This window comes from Oryzias latipes, chromosome 10, assembly GCF_002234675.1.
Source record: "Oryzias latipes chromosome 10, ASM223467v1".
In the NCBI taxonomy this organism is placed as follows: domain Eukaryota; kingdom Metazoa; phylum Chordata; class Actinopteri; order Beloniformes; family Adrianichthyidae; genus Oryzias; species Oryzias latipes.
Genome location: NC_019868.2, coordinates 4590599 through 4610906, shown reverse-complemented (window position 1 = coordinate 4610906; position 20308 = coordinate 4590599). Strand labels below are relative to the sequence as shown.

Here is a 20308-nt window from a genome sequence, read left to right as displayed (position 1 = left end):
TCAGAATGTGGTGTTAGACTTCAGTGCCAGTCATAGTTTCTTACTTTCCAAAATACAACTAAGTGACGAATAAAGGTATACAAGTCCTCCATCAGAAAAATACTACAAGAACATGTTAAAAACACCATTTGTATCTAAGTGGCTCTATAAATTGACCATGTTAATGCCTTCAATACACCTACTATTCGCAAAGCACATCCGCTTGAAACTTTTACCATAAACATGTGAAGTTATGTCGTCTATTTGTTTTTAAAATGAAATGCATTCTGGTTGGTAGCAGCAGTCATGAGGTGTCCGTTTTGTCTCTCTGGTGCCCTCTCCTGCCTGTTCTGTGCTGCTGCTCCTCTCCTCCACCTCCACACCACTATGCAGTTCCAGCAACCAGGCACGGGAGACTAAATTAAATCATTCCTGGATGTGTTTTCTGATAGTGATTACTTTTTAAAACCAATAGTAGAATATTCAGCTCCATAAAGACTTGAGTTTTGTCATCCGGACCCTCTTTGTTCAGACAAGCATGATGCTTTTGTTGATCTCAGGACGGAAGCAATTTGATGATGAGCAAGTTTTAAGTTCAAATCCCTTTTTTGCTGCATGCGTTAGTGAACTTTTCCAAGTTTTCTTCCTCTCAGCACCATGAATTCCCACAGGAGTAACAGACCCGGCTGATTCCCGTTGGACTCCCCCTTTCCAGCCCTCACTGTCAATTCCCATCAGGCCCTCAGATGCTGGGACATGTCCAGTTGTGGTTCATTAGCCCACATGCACCCAGACGAGGGTTGACCCAAAAGGGTACTGCAGGTTTTTGGGTTGTCTGGGGCCAATGGAGGGTTGTAGAGCGGAGGGGTTGCATCTTCAGAGGACCACAGGTGTGTCTTGCAGTTTCGTTAAAGCTTGTGGGGCCGCCTTAAGGGATGTCATGAAAATGGAACGTACCATTATGTATGTGAAACATGTATCATCAAGAATTTGTTGTGTTAATGTAAGTTACACCCACTCATGACATATGGGTGATGACGGCATACGGTCTCCATGCACCACAGTCTGGTCATTAGGAAAGTACAAGTACTGAATCCTTACAGAGTTTGCTCATTTTTGCCGGCAGACAGTCCGTATCCACCTATATGGGCAGTTGTGACCAAGACATTGGCATACCGCAGAGACCAAGCTGCCCCCCAACACAAATACCAACCCAAGACCTCAGTGTGACTCTAAGGGCACCTACATGTTTCCAAGGAGAGATAGTTTTATTCAAACATCCGTTTTGCAAAACATGTTTTAGCACAAAGAACCACAACTGCAAGAATACAGAATCCATTGTTGAAAATAGACTTCATTGGTTTTAGAAGGAAAAGAAGTAACCGTTTTACCAATGTGATCACTCCCTGACGCATTTCTAATCAGGAAGTTCTTCCAAAACGACTCTTCCAGAGTTTTCTCTGGAAAAACAGGGAGCTGGACAGAAACAGAAGAAAGAGAAGCTGCTAGTTCCAGAAAGAGGAGATGGAGGCTCAAATGTCTGTCAAAGTTCAGCCGAGTTGGGTTTGAGTCACGCCCTCTGTGACAGAAGCGCCTTCAGAACATTTCACAGTTTCTCCAAAGCTTCGGCGTCCTGTCGGACTTCTCAAATGCTGCTGAACTCAACTCTCAGACAATTTACTCCCAGAACATAAACAGTGATCCTAACAAACCTATACAGCAAGTCCAGCAGCTCCCGCGCTCAACCGGACCACCAGAACTCCTGAGTAGGTCCTCCACCCGGGACCAGGACCCGTTATTGGGCAAAGGCTTCACGCCCAGCGTCCAGCACATGAGGTTGTAGACGTCCACTGCTCGGATGGGTGCCGCTTGCACATGCTGCTTAAAGTCTGCATACAAAAACAACAATTCAAGTTCAGTGTTGTTCCAAAACCAGAAATGAATAGAGCTTCAGATGCAGCTCACAATAGAGCAGATCAGGAGCTGTCGCAGCAGAAGCAGCACCGGAACTTGGAAGGCGACCCAACATACAAACAGGTGAAGACTTTCTGTACAAACTACCCTAAACTGAAAAAGTGAAAAACCTTCCTGAAGGATCTTCAGGGTCTCTGAAATCAGACGCTCACTTGCTAACAGGCTAATAAAGTTGCTTTAGTCTCATGCGCACCTGCGGGGTTGATCTGTATGGATGCTGTGGGTTATTTGGGTTTTCCGAGCCCGTATAGGGTCATAAACAGGAGGGGCGTAAGCGTGTCTTAAAGCTCACTTGTGGCTCGTACGCCCCCCCTCAAGGGATGTCATGAAAATGGAACATACTGTACCATTGTTGTGCATGTAGTAAGCATTTTGTGAAGTATTTGTAAGGCTAGTGGAAGTTACACGCACCTATGACGTACAGGTGATGCTGTTGTACGGTGGCTTTTACACAGTACTCCAGTCTTTAGTAAGGTGCCAGTACTGACTCCTTACTGACTGCACACCTGCACGCACGGGGTGCGCAGGAGATACGTTAGTGCCCGTAGAACGCCCACACAAACTACACTCTGATTGTCTAATTATCTCTTTTCTAACAGCCAAGATGTGTGCAAGGAGCCTGCACCTCTCACTTGAACAGCACTGACAGACACCTTGCACCGTGTGCAGGATTTGGAGGGGTTGACAAAATGTAAAAACTGTACAACATGCCTGCATTTCACCTACTTCCACCTTACGTGTTGTATAAGTGTTCACTAAGACCCATTGCCCACAGCATACCCATAGAGAAAAATGTGCATGAACATTGTCTTTGATCCTAAAATGTTCTGCGTACAGGTCTGACTACTTTAGGGCAGTTTTGACCACGGCTTTACTTGTTCCATCTTATTCCTGTTGCCTGGTTTCCATAGTTACTGCTGTGCTCACAGGCCCTTTCTAACGTGTTAGAAGGTTCTCGGAGTGGGTGTGGGTTCTTACCAGGTCCAGCAGCCAGGAAAAATCCCCGCATGTCAACTAATTCGTTGTCATAACCGTGCCAACCGTTCTGCCAGCCTGAGGACTCGGAGCCATTTTTCCAGAACGGGAGCTTGGCCTTGTTCTGAAAAAGAAAGACACACAGGCACACTTTTAATTTGAGCAGCAGCTCAGAGCTTCAGCATCTTCTGAGCTGCTCCCCCTGTTTGGCAAACAGCTCCAGGAGAACAGGAGGGATGTGCTAAAAAGGTCTTGGAATAACTGATAGCTGGAAGTGCTGCATCAGCCTGTCTGAGCTTTCATGCAGCTACTGCTCACCTCACTGATGAACCAGCCGGGGTCCGCCACCAGGGTGAGGGGGGACACAAACCTCCCCCCTCTGTAATGGAAGCGTTCAGGAACCTCCTGCTGGCCATAAACACGCATGTTGGGCACCCGGGACAGAGCAGCATGCACCTGCAGCGACACAAACACCTTCAGAAAGACATCATGAGACAAAGATCAGGCTTTCTTTAGCCTTGACGTCCCCAAAGTCCTAAGGAGAAACATGATTCAGCAAAACCTAGTGTTATCCTTGTTTGTCTGTCTCTTTTGTTCAGCTGGAGGGTTGCCCCCTAATCCCAGCCAGCAAGGCCAAGTGGGCCCCATATGGTTTATATGGGCAGAAAATGTGGGCCCCGAATGGGTTTGTCTGCAGTTTTTGTAGTGGCCCCACCTGTGTTTACCCACAATGGCTTAATCAATTCAATTTTATTTACATAGCCACATATTTACAACAATAGTCATTTAAATAGAATAGAATAGAATGCCTTTATTGTCACTGTACACATGTACAATTCGCATCACACACACATGCAGTGAAATTAAAGCCGCTCACCATTCAGTGCAAACATGCAAGAGAGAAGTAAACTCGCACAATAATATAATAATAAAATAAAATAATTGGCTAGAAACTGGTAACTGTGTAATAAACATGAATCATAAAGAACATAAAGTCATAGAATTCAATAGCTGATTGCTAAACTAAACAAACTTAACTAAACTGGACATCCCTGGCCTTGACAAGAAAAACTCCTAAAAAAACAGATTCCAGAAAAAAAAAGAAGAAACCTCAGGGGTGTCCACATGAAGGAGGGATCCTCCCCAGGACTGACAAGCTTATCCAACTCTAAAACTACATATTTAAATAGTCCAGCAGATGGAGAGTTGGGGGAGAGCTGGGGGCGCAAGACGAACCAGAGGCAGAATCCAAAGCCAAGTGCAGGAGCACAGAATCTGGAGTCACACCCCGAAGAGGAGAGGGAGTGAGGCTTAATGTCCAGATAGAACATAATCATTTGTGCAAGCTCAGTTATCTACAAAGGAAAACCCCTTTAGTCATAGGAATGCATCAATGTCCATGTCCGTGTATTTTTTTCATACCCTCTGTGTTCCATGAAAGGTCAGGTTCATTACTCCTCTTTGATTTCCTCTGGAGAAACCAGAGACAGACCACGCTGTGACCATGTTCTTATGGAAAAAGTTTCAATATTACTGACAGATTTTAACAGGAGATTTCATGCGGAGCGCACAACCACAGGAGAGCTTTTTTGGAATGAAGCCGATGGTGCAACAACTGTGTGTCTGCAGGACAAATCTCAATTCAACCACTGATACAAGCAACTTCTTTGTGGTGGTCTTTCTGTCTCAGCTTAAAGCACTCCAAAAGGTTTTGGTTCACCCTATGATCATGCTTTTATTACTACAGTATACTGCATTGATTCCAAGCTTTACTTTTCGGTTGCTCCTCAGAAAGGTGGGCAGTAATTAGAGCAGTAAATAGTATTTGGTGTTGGACAAGAACTTTCACTGTTAGGGCTAAAGTGGCTTTTGTGTGCCTGGGGGAGCTGCAGAAAAAGCCTAGCCTTTTTGGAGCGTGGGGGGGTTCCACCTATGATCAGAGCTGCATTGACTTCTACAGTACCTGCTCTCGCTACATCCACATAAGCACAAAGACTGATGACTCTGCTTTCCACTTCATTTAGCTGTAAAGAGGACTGGCATCTTTCCTCGTCATACCCTCAATTTACTGCAAAAAGAGAAATTGCGCTTATTTTGCATATATGCAGACACTGCTTATATTCTGAAAAGCCCAAAACATTAACCTTAAATTAAGTCCAACAAACATAAATACCGTATCGCTTGTAATGCTTTCCTATCTACAAATTTGACTGACTAAATGAAGTTTGGTGTCCACACAGTCTTCATTTAGTAGTAAAATGTCCCGTCTGTCTGGACAGCACCTTCTTTTTGTTTTGGTTTATGTGTCAAAAAGATAAAAGACAGACGACTGGAGATTACTCAAGACTTTGTTTTCATTGGGGAGATGTCTCATCATATTTCATCTCTACATCTGGACTTAGTTTTGTTCACATGCAAAGTTTTCCCCGAGAAAGTTTCATTAATCTGGTTTTACATTCCAGAACATGGCATTCCACACATGTTTAGCAAGCAAGTGGATCCTCTTAACACCATTATCTGCAGGTGAAATAATCGTTTGACCTCTGCGGTCAGTTAACAGCAGTCATGATGTGGACAACTAATTATTTATGTTTGTCACCTCATTAACCCCTAACATCAAAGACAATCTTGCTGGAGACTGTCCTATTGTTGGGAACGTTAAGGCCCTAAGAGATATTGGATTTGGTTTAAATGAACTCCTCAGACGAAAAGAAAAAAACAAAACAGCCGCTGCTTTATATTCCTGACCAGAACATTCTGAAAGTTTGAGTACTTTATGAGAATTTTTATTTCTGATAAAGGTTTTGACATATTCATCTGGGCTTGACAACCAAGACACACTGGAAGTCTGTAAATGTAGCGTCACTGGGTTTCTCCTCATGCTCAGACACCCTAGCTGGTTCTGTTGCGCAATATTGCAGGAAACACAATGGTAAAGCCTTAACATAATATCCCTGCAAACCTTTACACCTGCTATCGAGCATCTAAAAGTGTATCCTTAAAAAATGTGTCTTTTAACGCTCCCTTGGTTACTCAGTGGTGTAGCACAGTGGTCCCCAACCTTTTTATCACCGCGGACCGGTACAACGAAAGACACATTTACCGCGGACCGGTGGGGGTGGGGGGTGGGGGGGGGGGTTGAGGTGCAACGCAAGGTACGTTTACCGCTGCCTGTTAAAGGCAGATTTCCCTTTTTTTGCAGGTGCAGGTTCCTCTTCTGTCCCTTCATTGGACCGTTTCCCCTTGTCAAAGCAACTTTCTAAAGAAGTTTGTTTTTTGCTCTTTTTGGTTGTTTGGGTTTAATTTTGGCGGGGTGTATCACGTGATGTTTGTGTCGCGACTTTGACGTGCGTTAAGTGTGATGGATGTAACAGAGAGAATCCGGTCAATTTTCAAAATAAAACGTTTTTTCGAAAAAAACAATTAAATGGAAATTATTTTTTCTGTCTGTGCGTCCCGGTGCCAAATTTCCCGCCCGGTGCCAAGTGTCCTGCGGCCCGGTACCGGTCCGCAGCCCGGTGGTTGGGGATCACTGGTGTAGCACACCTGAAACGGTGAAAATGTGCAGGATTTTCACACCTCTGGAGCCTCTGGACAGAGAAGGAGCAAAGTCAATAACACCACGAGTCTGCAGGAGACTGAAAGAGGAATTTAAGGAAAATAAAGTTCCAATTTCTGTTTGTCAGGGTGAGGATGAGTAAACTGACACTTGTAGGCTGCAGTAGAAATAGAAAAATAAAACAAAAATGGAATATTAGCGCGGCAGCACAGCTGGCAGCTCCTGAATGTCGGTCAGCAGAAGAGGGAAAGACACGCATCGCTGATGTCATAATTATAGTACGTTTGTCTCGGTTTAGTTTTCTCCATTAGTCCAAGATTACTGAGTTAATATAGTACTGAGCAGTTAAAGTCTAGTGATCTTTGGTTTTTGTTTCTGTGTGGCAGTAAGGCACGAGATGCTGAACTGTTTTTGCTAAACTCCCAATCCTTTCTGGGGCTTTTGGTCAATTATTGTCTAGTGTCCCCTGAACTTAATGTTACGGTCCTGTTTTCTGTTTCACTACATGTTTTCGAGGTGTTGATTGTGGGACCTGTGACTATTTCTAATCGGAGTCCTGAAGTTCTTCTGTGTCGCTGCATGACCAGACTCTAAACATCCTCCGTCAAGTCGGGCTCAGACACATGGAAGCCATTCTTGTGTGAACTGGGGGGTTCCTACACCTCCCTCACTGCAGATCTCTGCCTGCTCTTTCAGTTCTGACCCACACCGATATTTTTGTAGATCTTATTGTCAGAGTGAATGAACGCCGACTACAGGACTGTTACAGCCTCAAGTCTTTTGTGTGTATTTTTGTGTGTGTATGGGTGTGTGTGTCTATGCTTTACAGAAGTCGACTACACCACACCGTCTGACTTCACCCCCTGCAGGAGATGATTGCGGCCTCCTTCCCTCCTCCAATCACCAGGCTGGGCGGGAAGCATAAAAGCCTCAGCAGCCTCTGTTCCAGTAGCAGTTAAATCCCCATAGAGGGATCCGTTTGTCAGCTTGCCCCTGCTGTTGGACTTGGCTTTAGGAGCCAGTGAAAAAGGCCTGGTTTTCCTTCTTGCGAGTGGTCTTTTGTTTCATTTATTGTTCTGTTTTGGTAATGTCCCTCTGGTTTAAGTTCCTCTTTAGGTTTTGTTAGTTATTATTATAGTGCCTGAGAATTTAAGTTATTGTTATTTATCTTCTCTAACCCCACTGCATCTGTCATTTAAACTAACGGCTACCCTGGCTGTCTAAACCCTGTCGGCTTTAACTTTGTTATTTATGTTAGCTATTTTCTCCCTCCCCCTGGGATGGGATGTAACAAAGACCCTTCTGAGCCCACATTTACTAAGGATCTGGGGATTGAGGATTCTCTTCTTATGCTGCACTTTACACTTCTGTTTAGTAAGAAGGTACAGTTGTTGATCCCAACCAGAACAAACCCTCTACAGACTAGATGGAATTTCATGCTGTCCTGGCTCCTGTTCACCAACTGTGAAGACGAAACCCCACCTGAAAATGGAGCTCTTGAACCATCCATCCATCCATCCATCTTCTAAACCCACATAACCCTTTCCAACTACTGTTAGGCAAAGGCATGCTACACCCTGAACAGGTCGCCAGTCTGTCAGTTAACCTACAAAGCATGTTTATGGACTGTGGGAGGAAACCAGAGTACTTGGAGTAAACCCACACATGCACCAGGATAACATGCAAACTCCACACAGAAAGGCCTCCTCTTAGATTTGAAACAGGGCCTTCTTGCTGTAAGTGAGAGCACGGACCACTGCACCATTGTGCAACCCTTGAAAACCGTCCACTAAGGATAAAAAACCTCAAATGAAAAACAGTGCTGCTGTTTCACCTCCTGGTACTTGGAGTTTTTGGGCCACAAACTGACCACCGCTCCTCGGTCCATCATCTTCAGGATGTCCTCCATTGCGATGAACTTGTCCAGCTCGATGACCTTCTCCATCCACTGGATCTTTGTCATGCCGTGGTCTGAAAACAGCAGAACATTCAGCTGCTCCTCCATGTTCAGTTCCTGCAGGAGCATCACAACAACAGACGGCAGTGAAGAGCCGGAACACAGCAGACCCACGAGTGTGCATGCACAGCATCATCACCTTCATTTTTCTGTTGAACATCTGCATGACGACATCCAGCTGCTGCACCGTTGACCGGATCTGCTGGGAGTCTGGACCAAAGTGGTGTCCTTCCACATCCACCTTCTCATAGTACACTGCTGCCATGTCAGCTCTCCCCGACCTGCACAGAGATGCTTACAGCTTGGAGATGCTGAGCGCCCATCCAGTGCTACCATCATCAGAGTTCCTTTGATGACTTCCTGGATCTGGACGTCTGAAATTTTTAAAGCTCTCCTATCTGACAGAAGCAGTGTACCTGCTGCAGAAGCAGGTAAAAGTTCTCACCACATGGTTGTAGGTTATGCTTGTTCATTAACAGTTTTAAACAATGTTGTGAAAGATGTAAGACTTTCTGATGGTCTGTGTGTTTTCCATGAGATGTTGGTTCTGCCTGCTGCTCAAAACACACGAGCGGCTGCTGACAAGACGTACTTGAATGATGTCATCATCTCCATTTGTAGGAGGCCCTCATCAAGTCCAACATCAGATTACAATGATTCACTTTTCAATGAGTTTAGCAGGAAAACCTGACAACTAGGTTCGACGAACCTGGTTGGATGCAGGTTTCCAACTGCACTATCAGCATTTCATGAGAAGCTAAAGTGGGTTTAACTGTTAGATGTGCACAAAGGAGCATGACCACTTGAGTCCATCTGCAAACCTAAAGAAGTAGATGTTCTGCTTCTCTTGTTGTTGATCCTGAACAGTCTGGATCTGGTTCCATTTGTCTACCAGTTCTCTGTCCTTATACGTTACAGGTAAGATCTTAAGCCCGAGCCCGAATTTCGGGTCGGGTCGGGCACTAAATGACAATCATTACGTTCAGGTCGGTTCGGGCCGGGCTTCTCTCTCGCTGACTTTTTTAATAAATATATTTTAATGGCTGCAAAGAAGTTCCTTAGGTGCGCGGTTTTCAGACAGCTCTTTATTAATCCTGTATGTCAGAACGGTTACCGCATGAACCGAAAGGCACAGTTAGCTTCTTCTTACTCAGAGGGAGAACATTCACCGAATGCACACACACACACACACACACACCGGTAGACCCCGCCCCCTCCCACCAGTCACCAGCCCACCGTTGATTGACATACACTGTGGTCCAGCAACTGGCAGAAAGAGGGGGACGCTGGCCACCCGCAGCTTTGCGCACGTGTCGTGAATGTAATCTTCCCTCCGCAAGTCCGCATCTATTTTGTTTAGGTATCCCCGATATGGAGCAGCAAGATAAACTTAAGACAGGGGAACTGAAAAGGCAAACACGCACCGCGGCTGCAGAATTTCTCCGCGTAATGAAGCGAGTGCGCATCAAGGTCTCTCTTTCACTCTCTTTGTCTGGCCTTATTCTGTGTTCCAGCGTTATTTCGTTGTGCAAATACATTTATCATGTAGGGAGGAACCTATGCACAGCGCTTCCGGCGGAACTCTATGCCACAACAGCGAGCTTGACTACGCGCGGGTGCAGCGACCACTCTCTGTTCGAAAGAAAATAACTTTCATGATCATAAAAATATGTAGATTATTTTACCTTTAAGAAATCTTGCGTTTTTTTCTGCCAAAAATACTATGGGATAAATTGAACTTTAGGGTTTGCTTCGGGCTCGGGCCTGCAAATCAAGTTAATCGGTCGGGTTCGGACCGGGTTCGGCTTTAATGCCCTCGGGCCTGTGTCGGGTCGGGCTGGATTTTTTAGGCCCGATCTTACCTCTATTATAGGTCAACCTAAGTGCTGATGAGCAGCTGTCGTGGACTGTGGAAAAGAGCTCACTGGGTTGATGTGAACCAGAGGATGAAGATTACAGGCTTTCATGTACTGAACACACGTCCTGCTTAGTCCCGAGATCAGAAAAGAGCTGGACTCACCTAAGAACATCCAGAGCCTGAGTTATGGACTCAGACAAATTCTCCTCTGTTGGGTTATAGATGTACTCTTTACAGAAGGCTGGACGAACGCCCAGAATCTCCACCTCACAGCCTAAAACATGAACAGTGATACTAGCATCTTCAGCAGGACATCAAAGCCAACCTCCTTCCCTTTTTACTGATATCACACAGGAGTTACTCTGGATCACCCACCACCCCACCCTGTTCCCCGGTGAACACTCACCCGGCCAGTAGTACATGAAGACCTTCTTCCCCAGCTTCTGCAGAGTGACCCACAGCGGTTCTGACCCGTCCCACCACAGAGGCAATCTGCTGTCATCATTTGTCCCAATCAGAAATTCCTTCTGAGAGCTTTGGTCCCACATGTAGTTCCCTGTCATCTGGTGGCTGTTGCAGTGACGGCCTAAAGCAGAGAGGATACAGAAGCCGCAGGAGCACAACATTGCAGAAGTGTCTATGTCTGCGGCTCTTTCTACAGTACAATGTGCTCTATCAAAACACAGCATCAGCACACGATGGGTGAGGATTCTTTTGTTTCTGAGCCTCACAGACCGGATGAAACTCGCAGGCTCAGACCTGGAAACTCTTCAAACAGCAAGTGTGGAGCACAGTCTATGTAATGCACGAAAATCTGGGTTTCAGAATTCCACGGTAAAACGATTGCGCCACCCAATAAGCTCCACCAAATGAGAAAATGACTTTGAGTTCATTCTTCAAAAAAATGGGGCCAGTACCACCTCCTCACCAATCAGAGGCAGAAAAGACTGAACTAGCAGCCTACCTATTGACAATTGAGGCAGACCCAGACCCCTACACACGTCAATGGTGGAAGCACCAGGAACCAAACTTTCCAAGGTTCTTTAAACTTGCTAAGAAATATCTCTCCATCCCAGCTACAAGTGCTCTATCAGAGAGGGTTTTTAGTGTGGGAGGGGGAATTGCTGCCTGCCACAGGGCATGATGCAGTAGACCGGCTTGTCTTCCTTGCCAAAAACTTGTAAAGAGGGTTAGTTTTAGACCTTTTTTTTAATGTAAACTTATAATTTTATGTTCTGCCTCTAGCTGCAAGCATTTTGAGTTATAATCCTATTGTTCATAACACTGCAGCAGAGTCTGCCACGTTGTTTTACAAGGTTTTTTACAGCTTTGAATTCAGGTCAACTCCCAAAAGAGAGGTTAAATCAACAGAGGTTCTGTTAAATATATTCCATAATTTGTCATTTTTGTTTAGGACAGTAAAAAACAGATTAAAATTGGAAACTGAATTTGGTGTGAAAAATATCAAAGATACCATTTCTAGGCCAGCCCTATCCGGTGTAATTTGTTTCCAGTCACATGATCACCTCAGACTTTCAAATGTAAAAGGGTGAAGGTGCAGCTTCTGTTAATCATCAACTAACTTAAAAAGGAGAGCATTTGCAAGAGAATTATAAGAGCATGTGGATAAAGACAGAAAGTGGTGCCATAAAAACAACACCAAATATTTCTCAACCCTCTGCTGCATAGCGTTGCCTCAATGCAACAAACCATATTTTCATGTCTCACCATTGGCCGTCTTTTATTTATTTATTTTTTCAAAAAAATGCAACAAGTCATATTACTGTCCAATAAAATGATGAGTTGAATGTGGTGTGACTTAAATTATCCTTTTAATTATCCTTTTCTGTAAGCTGGGCAACAGGGAGACGTCATCATAATAAACTAAGACAAAGATCACGTTTTTACATGTTTATATTGATGTAAGTGTAATTTTAAAAAATGTCTGAATGTGCATTAAGATGTGAAGAAGTAATTTTGATAGTTTTTTCTACATTTAAAAATATTTATACTCTGTTTGTTTTCTTTCGTTTCCTCAAGGCAACACTGTGTAGTTAGTCATTGTCTTTCAGGTTACACAATGAAATAAAACGTAAAATGGCAGATAACCTGAGTTCTCATGTAACTTATATAAATGGAATCTGTGCTAAGCTGAGCTACATTATGAAGGGCAGTGATTTCATACCTCACAAACCAGTTTTATGTCAGACGATGTTTTTGGTCACCGAACCGGGGCGAGGCTGAAGTTAGTGTCCGATTTTTAGCTTGCAGTTTCGCATAACTTTTGAGGGTAAAGTTACTCTTCGTCCTCTATAAAATATCTGCAGCTGTTTAAAGTTTATTTGTAAACCAGATTTCATGAAGGAACCATTCAAATGTGATTTTCGTAGAACTCATAACTGTCAAAGTGGAAGCGGTAACGCTTTCTTTTACAGTACAGTACTTACAGTGTACTTAAGTGGTATTTACATGGTACTTATTGTGTAATAACTGGGTACTTTCAGGGTACTTATGGTACTTTTTATGGAATTTACTGGGTACTTACAGTGTGTTTACATGGTACTTTCTATGGGACTTTACTGGGTACTTACATGGTACTGACCGTGTATTTATGTGGTACTATTTGGTTCATTCCTATGTGGTACATACTGGGTATTTATAATATTCTTACTTGGTATTTACATGTTGTGCAAATGTGTCTTTTATGGTACTTAACACATTTATGAACAAGGTAAGTACAAATAAAGTACCTTGAATTTAAGTCTGCACTCGTATGTTTCATGGTATTTACCATAAATTTACCACAGAAACTACTCCTTACGTATACTGAAACTGGACTGTAAAAGAAAGTCAGGCCTATTTCCACTCAACTACATGGTAATTTCAGTACTAAATACTGGGTATGTTCACTTGAATATTACTTGGTACTGACAACTTAAGTACAATGAAACTGGACTGTAAAAGAAAGTCAGCCCTATTTCCACTCTATTACATGGTACTTTCAGTAGTAAATGCTGGGTATGTTCACGTATTACCTTCCCGTGCAAACAACAATCTTTAATATGAAACACTTCTGCATACAAAGAGTCATCACAATGAAATTTGTTTTTTTTCATGCTAATGCAAATTGTAGGTGCAAATAATATTTATAAAGAAGAAATACACACAGCTATTGCCAATTAAAACATTACTTTTGTCATTCTTTGTCTAAACAAATTAGATTTTTTATGGCAATACTGATTTTTTTCTTTTTTTTTCTTTTTTGTTGCTTTTGTTTATGTAGCTAAAATATAAAGTTGTGAATAATCCATCATGTTTATAAATGAGAATAATTGATTAATTTCAAGCATTACAGTCAAAGCAATAAAGAATTCACAGAGATTTATCAAACTCATTGCAGAAATGATTAAATAAGTCAAATATACTTTGTATTTAATAAAAATCTTTATGCTTTTTATGTTCATTTGAGCTCATATTGTGATTTTTCTTGCAGTTACAAACCCTGAAGAAGTCCTGCACCGTTACCAAACTCTGCTGAAAGAATTTTGACGGACAAAAAGCACGACCCTCAGGCCAATAATGTGTTTTTTGGAAAGCTCCTTTTTACTGTTTTGTTGAGAACTTAAAACAAATTTCATTGTGATGACACTTTGTATGCTGCAGAAGTGTTTCATATTAAAGATTGTTGTTTTCACTGCTGTCTTTTTTCTCCTTATATTTGCCTCATGTTACAAGAAGTAATCAGGCCACAATATATTTTTACATTGCAGTTATTTTACCCTTACCAACAAGTTACAATTGTCTCATTTGGTGAGGTCAGAAGACCAAGTGTGTATGTACACTGCACAGGAAGGTAATACGTGAACATATCCAGCATTTACTACTAAAAGTACCATGTAATTGAGTGGAAATAGGGCTGACTTTCTTTTACAGTCCAGTTTCATTGTACTTAAGGGGTAAGTACCAAGTAATATTCAAGTGAACATACCAAGTATTTAGTAATGAAAGTACCATGTAGTTGAGTGGAAATAGGGCTGACTTTCTTTTACAGTCCAGTTTCAGTATACTTAAGGAGTAGTTTCTGTGGTAAATTTATGGTAAATACCATGAAACATGCAAGTGCAGACTTAAATTCAAGGTACTTTATTTGTACTTACCTTGTTCATAAATGTGTTAAGTACCATAAAAGACACATTTGCACAACATGTAAATACCCACTAAGAATATTATAAATACCCAGTATGTACCACATAGGTATGAACCAAATAGTACCACATAAATACACAGAAAGTACCATGTAAGTACAGAGTAGACACTAAAAAGTACCATGTAAGTTCCCAGTAATTTCCAGAAAAAGTACCATGTAAGTATCCAGTAAATTCTATTAAAAAGTACCATGTAAGTACCCTGAAAGTACCCAGTAGTTACACAATAAGTACCATGTAAGTACCACTTAAGTACACTGTAAGTACTGTACTGTAAAAGAAAGCGTTACCAGACGGAAGCTAAAAAATCACCAACTACAACCTCATCTGACTTTTTAAGGTCCAATGGATTAAAAAAAGTCTTTTATAGATTTAATCACTGACTTGTATCCACCGTTTAAACATCTTTATTAGCAGCATCCTTGTAACATTAGACAGCCGGTTCTTAAACCTTCTGCATCTTTATGGTCTGTTGGAACTTCTGTCACAATTGATCCATATTTGGAGTAAAGAGTCCTAGTTTTTGGCTGGTAAATGCAGATTTCTTTTACTTTATGAGGTCAAAGGCTCTTCTTCTGTTTCCTCGCTAACTGTTTTCTGTGTAAAGAAACGTTCAAAATACATTTGTTTTTGGTTAACTTTGCTAGCCTGGGGTTTTCATTTTATTGGTCGGTGCAGCCACTTTACCCCTTGTGCTATCTTAGATGAACCCACCCTTACTTTGACGTGTTCTCCCTACCATGACAAAGGTGGATAAAGGTGGAAAGATTTCATGTAATCCATGGACACCAGTGAAGATCACAAATCATTGAAGAAAAAAGGTTCAGAGCACTGTCTAGTGGGTCTAGATGACCCAACTCCCAATGTTAAATTGCCTAGGATAATACAAGGGTTACGAAAGTAGCAACTAGATTTTCAAAATAAAACTTCCTTCAGAAGGAGAATATAAATCAAAACAAAAAAAGATGTAGGTTGTTTTTTTTTTTTTTATGCAGCCCCGGTACCAACTATTCCATGAACTGGTACCAGTCCTCGGCCCTGGGTAAGGGGACCACTGATATTAACCACAAAAACTACAAATGAGTAAACTTTGGTGCAATTTTAATGAGGAAGACCTACCTCACTTCCTGGTAAGCTGGTAAGCCGAACCGCCAAAAGACTAAAGACTACATACTACAGACTATTTCATGCACGTTTTTCTATAACATATAAATCACTGTTAACATTGCTAAGATCTCTCCTCATTGAAATCATATTTGGATATATCTTTCTCCTCAAAGATTGTTTCTGTTCTCTGAGCTTCATAAGCAGTCTGTGTTTGTGGGAAACATACAAGATCATTGGAGGCAGCTGAGCGGCAAAGTGGCATCAGTCACACTGTTTTTCTATCAGTATGCACAAGTGACTGTCTGGTCAGCCTCCAACTCAAAGGCATTTCAACTTCAAGTTGCAGCTGGGAGCTCTGGAGACATCAGAACCATGCAAAGTTGACAGTCTCTTGCACATTTCAAGTGTGAAGTTATGCTTTTGTCAAGAGCGCACTGCCAGGAGCACGTGTTCAAGGCCGGGACGTCCTGTTCACGGATGGATGGATTTACACAAACACATCATGTCTCTGGGCCAGATTTTGTTTTCTCTACTAAACCAGCTAAATGTTTAGAGTACAACAGATTCATCACCAAACACCAGATATGAAACACACCACAGATGACAGACTAAGGTAAAAACATTACATCTAAGCAGAATAAGTCCATCAAAGCAGAACATGTTCATGAAAGCTAAACATGCTTATCTAAGGGGAATATGTCCAACAAATTAAAACGTTCCAAAGTATAAGGTTTTTGAAAGACCATGTCTATTAAAGCACAATGTGACAATCAATGAAGAAAATCTTCCTTTAAGATGAACATACATGTCCATAGATCCAAACATCTCAATCAAAGAATAAAGTACCCATCAAAGCAGAACTTGTCCATTAAAGCAGGAAATCTTCATTAAAGCAGAACATGTCTGTCAAAGAAGGCAATGTCCATCCAGCAGAACAAGTTTATCATATCAGAACATGTCAAAACAAAGCAAAACATCTCCAAAAGATCAGAACATGTCTTTCATAATTGATGCAGTACTAACAGTAACCGCAGTACCAGTTGAAAACCACAGATGCACACAGGATTGTGTTGGTCAAAAAGTATCAAAGTAATCTCGGGAAATGTTCAACACCACGGTCGGCCAGTTAGCTGGAGATATTTTCAAAAATCGCCCGGTTGCGATAAGAGCCCTGGAGTTTTGCCTGAATAGAGCTGTCATCCCAAATATTAATCCAATCAGGGACCTCGCCTCCTTCCACTAACTGGTCTCAGCAGCATCATCCACCATGGTTGCTGTTTATGTTTTCGTTCCCACCTACTTCAACGCAGAATTATGAAGTTTGTTGCGTATCAATGACGTACGGTTCGGAATCAAGTCGCCTGGCCGTTCAGACGGCGGTCACATTTTAAAAGATTAGATACTTTTTCGGATTCAGGACCACATACCCAAGTGGCCTGGGTTGCATTTGAAAAGATCGGATCTGTGTCGTTCAGACTGTCATGAAAGATCAGATACAGGTCGCATAGGGGCAAAAAAATCAGAATTGGGTCGTCTCAGCCAGCAGTGTGAAAGTAGCCTTATATTGAGGCATCTGATTGGTCAGTTTATCACTTGAATAACAAGCAATAAAGAAAAAAAACAGGATTAACCGGAAGGTGTTAAAAATGTAACAGAATGGTTATTCTAAGAAATAGAATGACTGGGTAACAGCTGTTTATTTCTCTATAGAAGTCTAAGGGATTTTGGCTTTATGGTCAACAGTACTTCTTAGTTGGAACTCGACAGCAGCTAAGTCATTTCATCCAGTTCTCTACACAATCAACGCAGGAAGTACGGTAAATGTTTGGTTTCTGACAAATTTTATCAGTTTCTCTTCCTGTTGTGTTATCCAATGTCTGCCTTTTTATATTTTTGTATGTGACACAAACAAAAGAAGATGTCCAAAAGTAATGGAAATAAACCCCTAATCAGAATAAAAATGTGTCATGTAAACACGCCGTTTGGAATACTCTGCCCCCATCAGAATCATTCGGATCAGAATTTCCTTCCGGATTGAGATAGGTGGGTTATGCCGATTGTTGATTTCGATCGTGGTGCACGTAAACAATTTATGCCGATTGTGGGTCATTACTGCTCTGGTTTTACGTCATGCATAGACGGCTTTGGAGCAGGAACAGGACCGTCCGGCCGCTCCACTCGAGGGAAGCATGTCTCTGAGCAGAGCAGCAGGACTCGTATCTTTGTGTTTGTGGGCAGGCGAAGGTGCTTTGCTACAATTTGCATTCCAGAGGAAGTTTTGGACCGCAGTCCGTCCGCCTGCTCTGCGTGAGCGACTCAGGAGAACCGTGTCTTCCGAGAGAACTGTGTCTCCAGACGGCCCGTGAGCTAACGGAGGCGGCTTTTGAATGCAGAATGCCGTTCCACACAGTCCTGAGAAACCGTGTAAACAATCATGTGGATTTGTGTTTCCAGTTGTGTCCAGACAAAATAAAGGCTGATGTTATTCCCACATACCGGTATTTACATGTAGCCAATATTCACATTGCAGCATTGACCAGATGGGTTTTAAATTCATTCAAAGCTTAACATTATTGTTGGAACGTATTAGCTCAATCCTAACCTTGCTTCTTCCGGGTCCGTTTGGCCAAGGATAAAACAATAGCTGCACAGATTTCAAAAATTATTAATTTTTTCATTTTAATTTTGAGTCATTTGTTGCAGTTACATTTTGAAAATGAAAAAGCATTTCTATTAATCCATTTTAATTGTCAAATTAAACATTTCTAAATGAATTTTGCTATACATTTACCAGAGAACTTTTTTAAAATGAAATGTCAAATACCATTTTCATTATCATTTTAATTAAGTGACAGAATAAGCAGTGTTGAAGTAGAAAATGAAAAAGCATTTTGAAGGATTGCTTTTTCATTTTAATTTTGAGTCAAAAATGCTTTTACATTTTGGAAATGAAAAAGCGTTTCTGGTTTTGACTTATTTTTAATTATGCAACAGAATCACTTCCATACTGTTCTGGAGGGGCGCGAAACATTTGGGGGCCTTGCAAAAAATAATTGAGAAGCACTTCACCAAACCAAAAAAACATCATGTCCATCCAGACAGATCCTGTGTAACAAGAAATAGACAGTAAAACCTAAATAACGGTTTAGAACATGGAAGAAGTGTGCATTGGTTTATTTTACTGAAAAGTGTCCAGATGTTATCTGTCATGTTTGTTTGTTTCAAATAAATAAATAGACATAAAGATGCTTACCAGTCATTAAGGTGTAGTAGTTCGGGTAGGACAGACTCGGGAAGTCTGGAGTCATGTAGTCCACCTTTACCCCGCGCTCCACGAGCGCGCGGAAGCCAGGCAGAGCCTGCAGGTCATCCAGGTAATCGTACCGAAAACCGTCGATCAAGAACACGAGCAGCGGACGGGCAGCCAGACACCGCTGCAAGGCGACGAGCAGCGCGAGGGGCACGAGCTGCAAGGGGCGCGTGCGCAACATGCTGTCTGCCTCTCAGGCTGCACCATGCAGCGGGCTGCTAAATAAGGTCTGGGGGCGGGGCGTGCGGGGATGTACCATGTGTTGGGAACGCCCAGAGAAAAGGGGGTTTTAAACCCACACACCCTAGGACACAAACTTCAACAGTAAAGTAATCTAATTACATTATTAACATTACATTATCAATGATTATTTTGTTAAAATACGTTTATCCATCTTACTAACCAGTCATGATTGAATTGTGATCATTTCTAACAAGTAAATAGTAATTGGCGTGTACTTTTACAGCGCTTTACTATCTTAGAAGGCCCAAAGCGCTTTGCAGTCACATTTCCATTCACACACACGCATAGACTGATGGCGGCTCACTGACAAACACTGGTGCCAACCTGTGACCATCAGGAGCAATGTGGGCTTCAGTCTCATGCCCAAGGACACTTCCACACATCCAATCAGAGGTCAACAGCTCTATGTGTGACGTTTTGATTAGGCAGCATGGTGGTGTAGTGGTCAGCACTGTTACTTGCGGTCTGAATCCCAGCTGGGTGCTTTCTGTAGTTTGATTTTCTCCAGGCCCTTCCAACAGTTTGCTTCATTGGTTGATTTGTGGCTTTGTTTTCCACGAGTGTGTGTGCTTATGTGTGGGTGTGTCCCCTGTGATGGATTAAAGGACCGTCCAGGGTGTACCCCGCCTTCACTCTAAAGCAGCTGCGATAGTCATCAGCAAATCCCATGACCCTGCATGCATCAAGGAGGAACGGAATATCAATGGACTTTGTGTTTCACAGCTGGAAATTAATTTCCAGTTAGATTTCTTCTGCTACAGTTCTTGTGAGAACCCAAAATAATTCAGTTGTTTTGAAACTTTTGTGTTTTTATAACGGATTACGTTAAGATTTTCTGTAAATGTGCTGGATTTCTGTCAGTTTTCTGGGCCGTCCCTGGTTCTGAGGTCAGGCTGGGTTTCTTAGGAAGAAAATTTTCCTGTGAGACAGGCTTGTGCACACCCCCTTAAAGACACACTCCAAAAAATAGACAATCTTTAGTCAGGTTTCTGTGAAAACTGTGAAGTGAGGCAAGAATTTGGCATCAAAAACTGCTGTTTTATGCAACAATGTATTACCAAATGCTGCAGCTGCTGCAGCTGGTTTTACATCCCAAACATGAAACCAGATACAAACTGAACGAATGGTGATAATCTCAGCT

At 42.3% G+C, this 20308-nt stretch overlaps 1 protein-coding gene across 1 annotated transcript; it reads right to left on the bottom strand.

Annotated features, from left to right (window-relative positions):
• Nucleotides 1–1226: 1226 nt before the first annotated feature.
• On the bottom strand, nucleotides 1227–19133 carry enpp6 (ectonucleotide pyrophosphatase/phosphodiesterase 6). The gene is made up of 8 exons (XM_004086505.4): nucleotides 18868–19133; nucleotides 10709–10888; nucleotides 10465–10576; nucleotides 8584–8725; nucleotides 8322–8501; nucleotides 3247–3384; nucleotides 2932–3052; nucleotides 1227–1868 (listed from the first exon to the last, which is right to left on the bottom strand). The coding sequence occupies exons 1-8, from the start codon at nucleotides 19103–19105 to the stop codon at nucleotides 1657–1659; spliced, it is 1323 nt and encodes a 440-aa protein (XP_004086553.1). The 5' UTR covers nucleotides 19106–19133; the 3' UTR covers nucleotides 1227–1656.
• Nucleotides 19134–20308: the final 1175 nt, after the last annotated feature.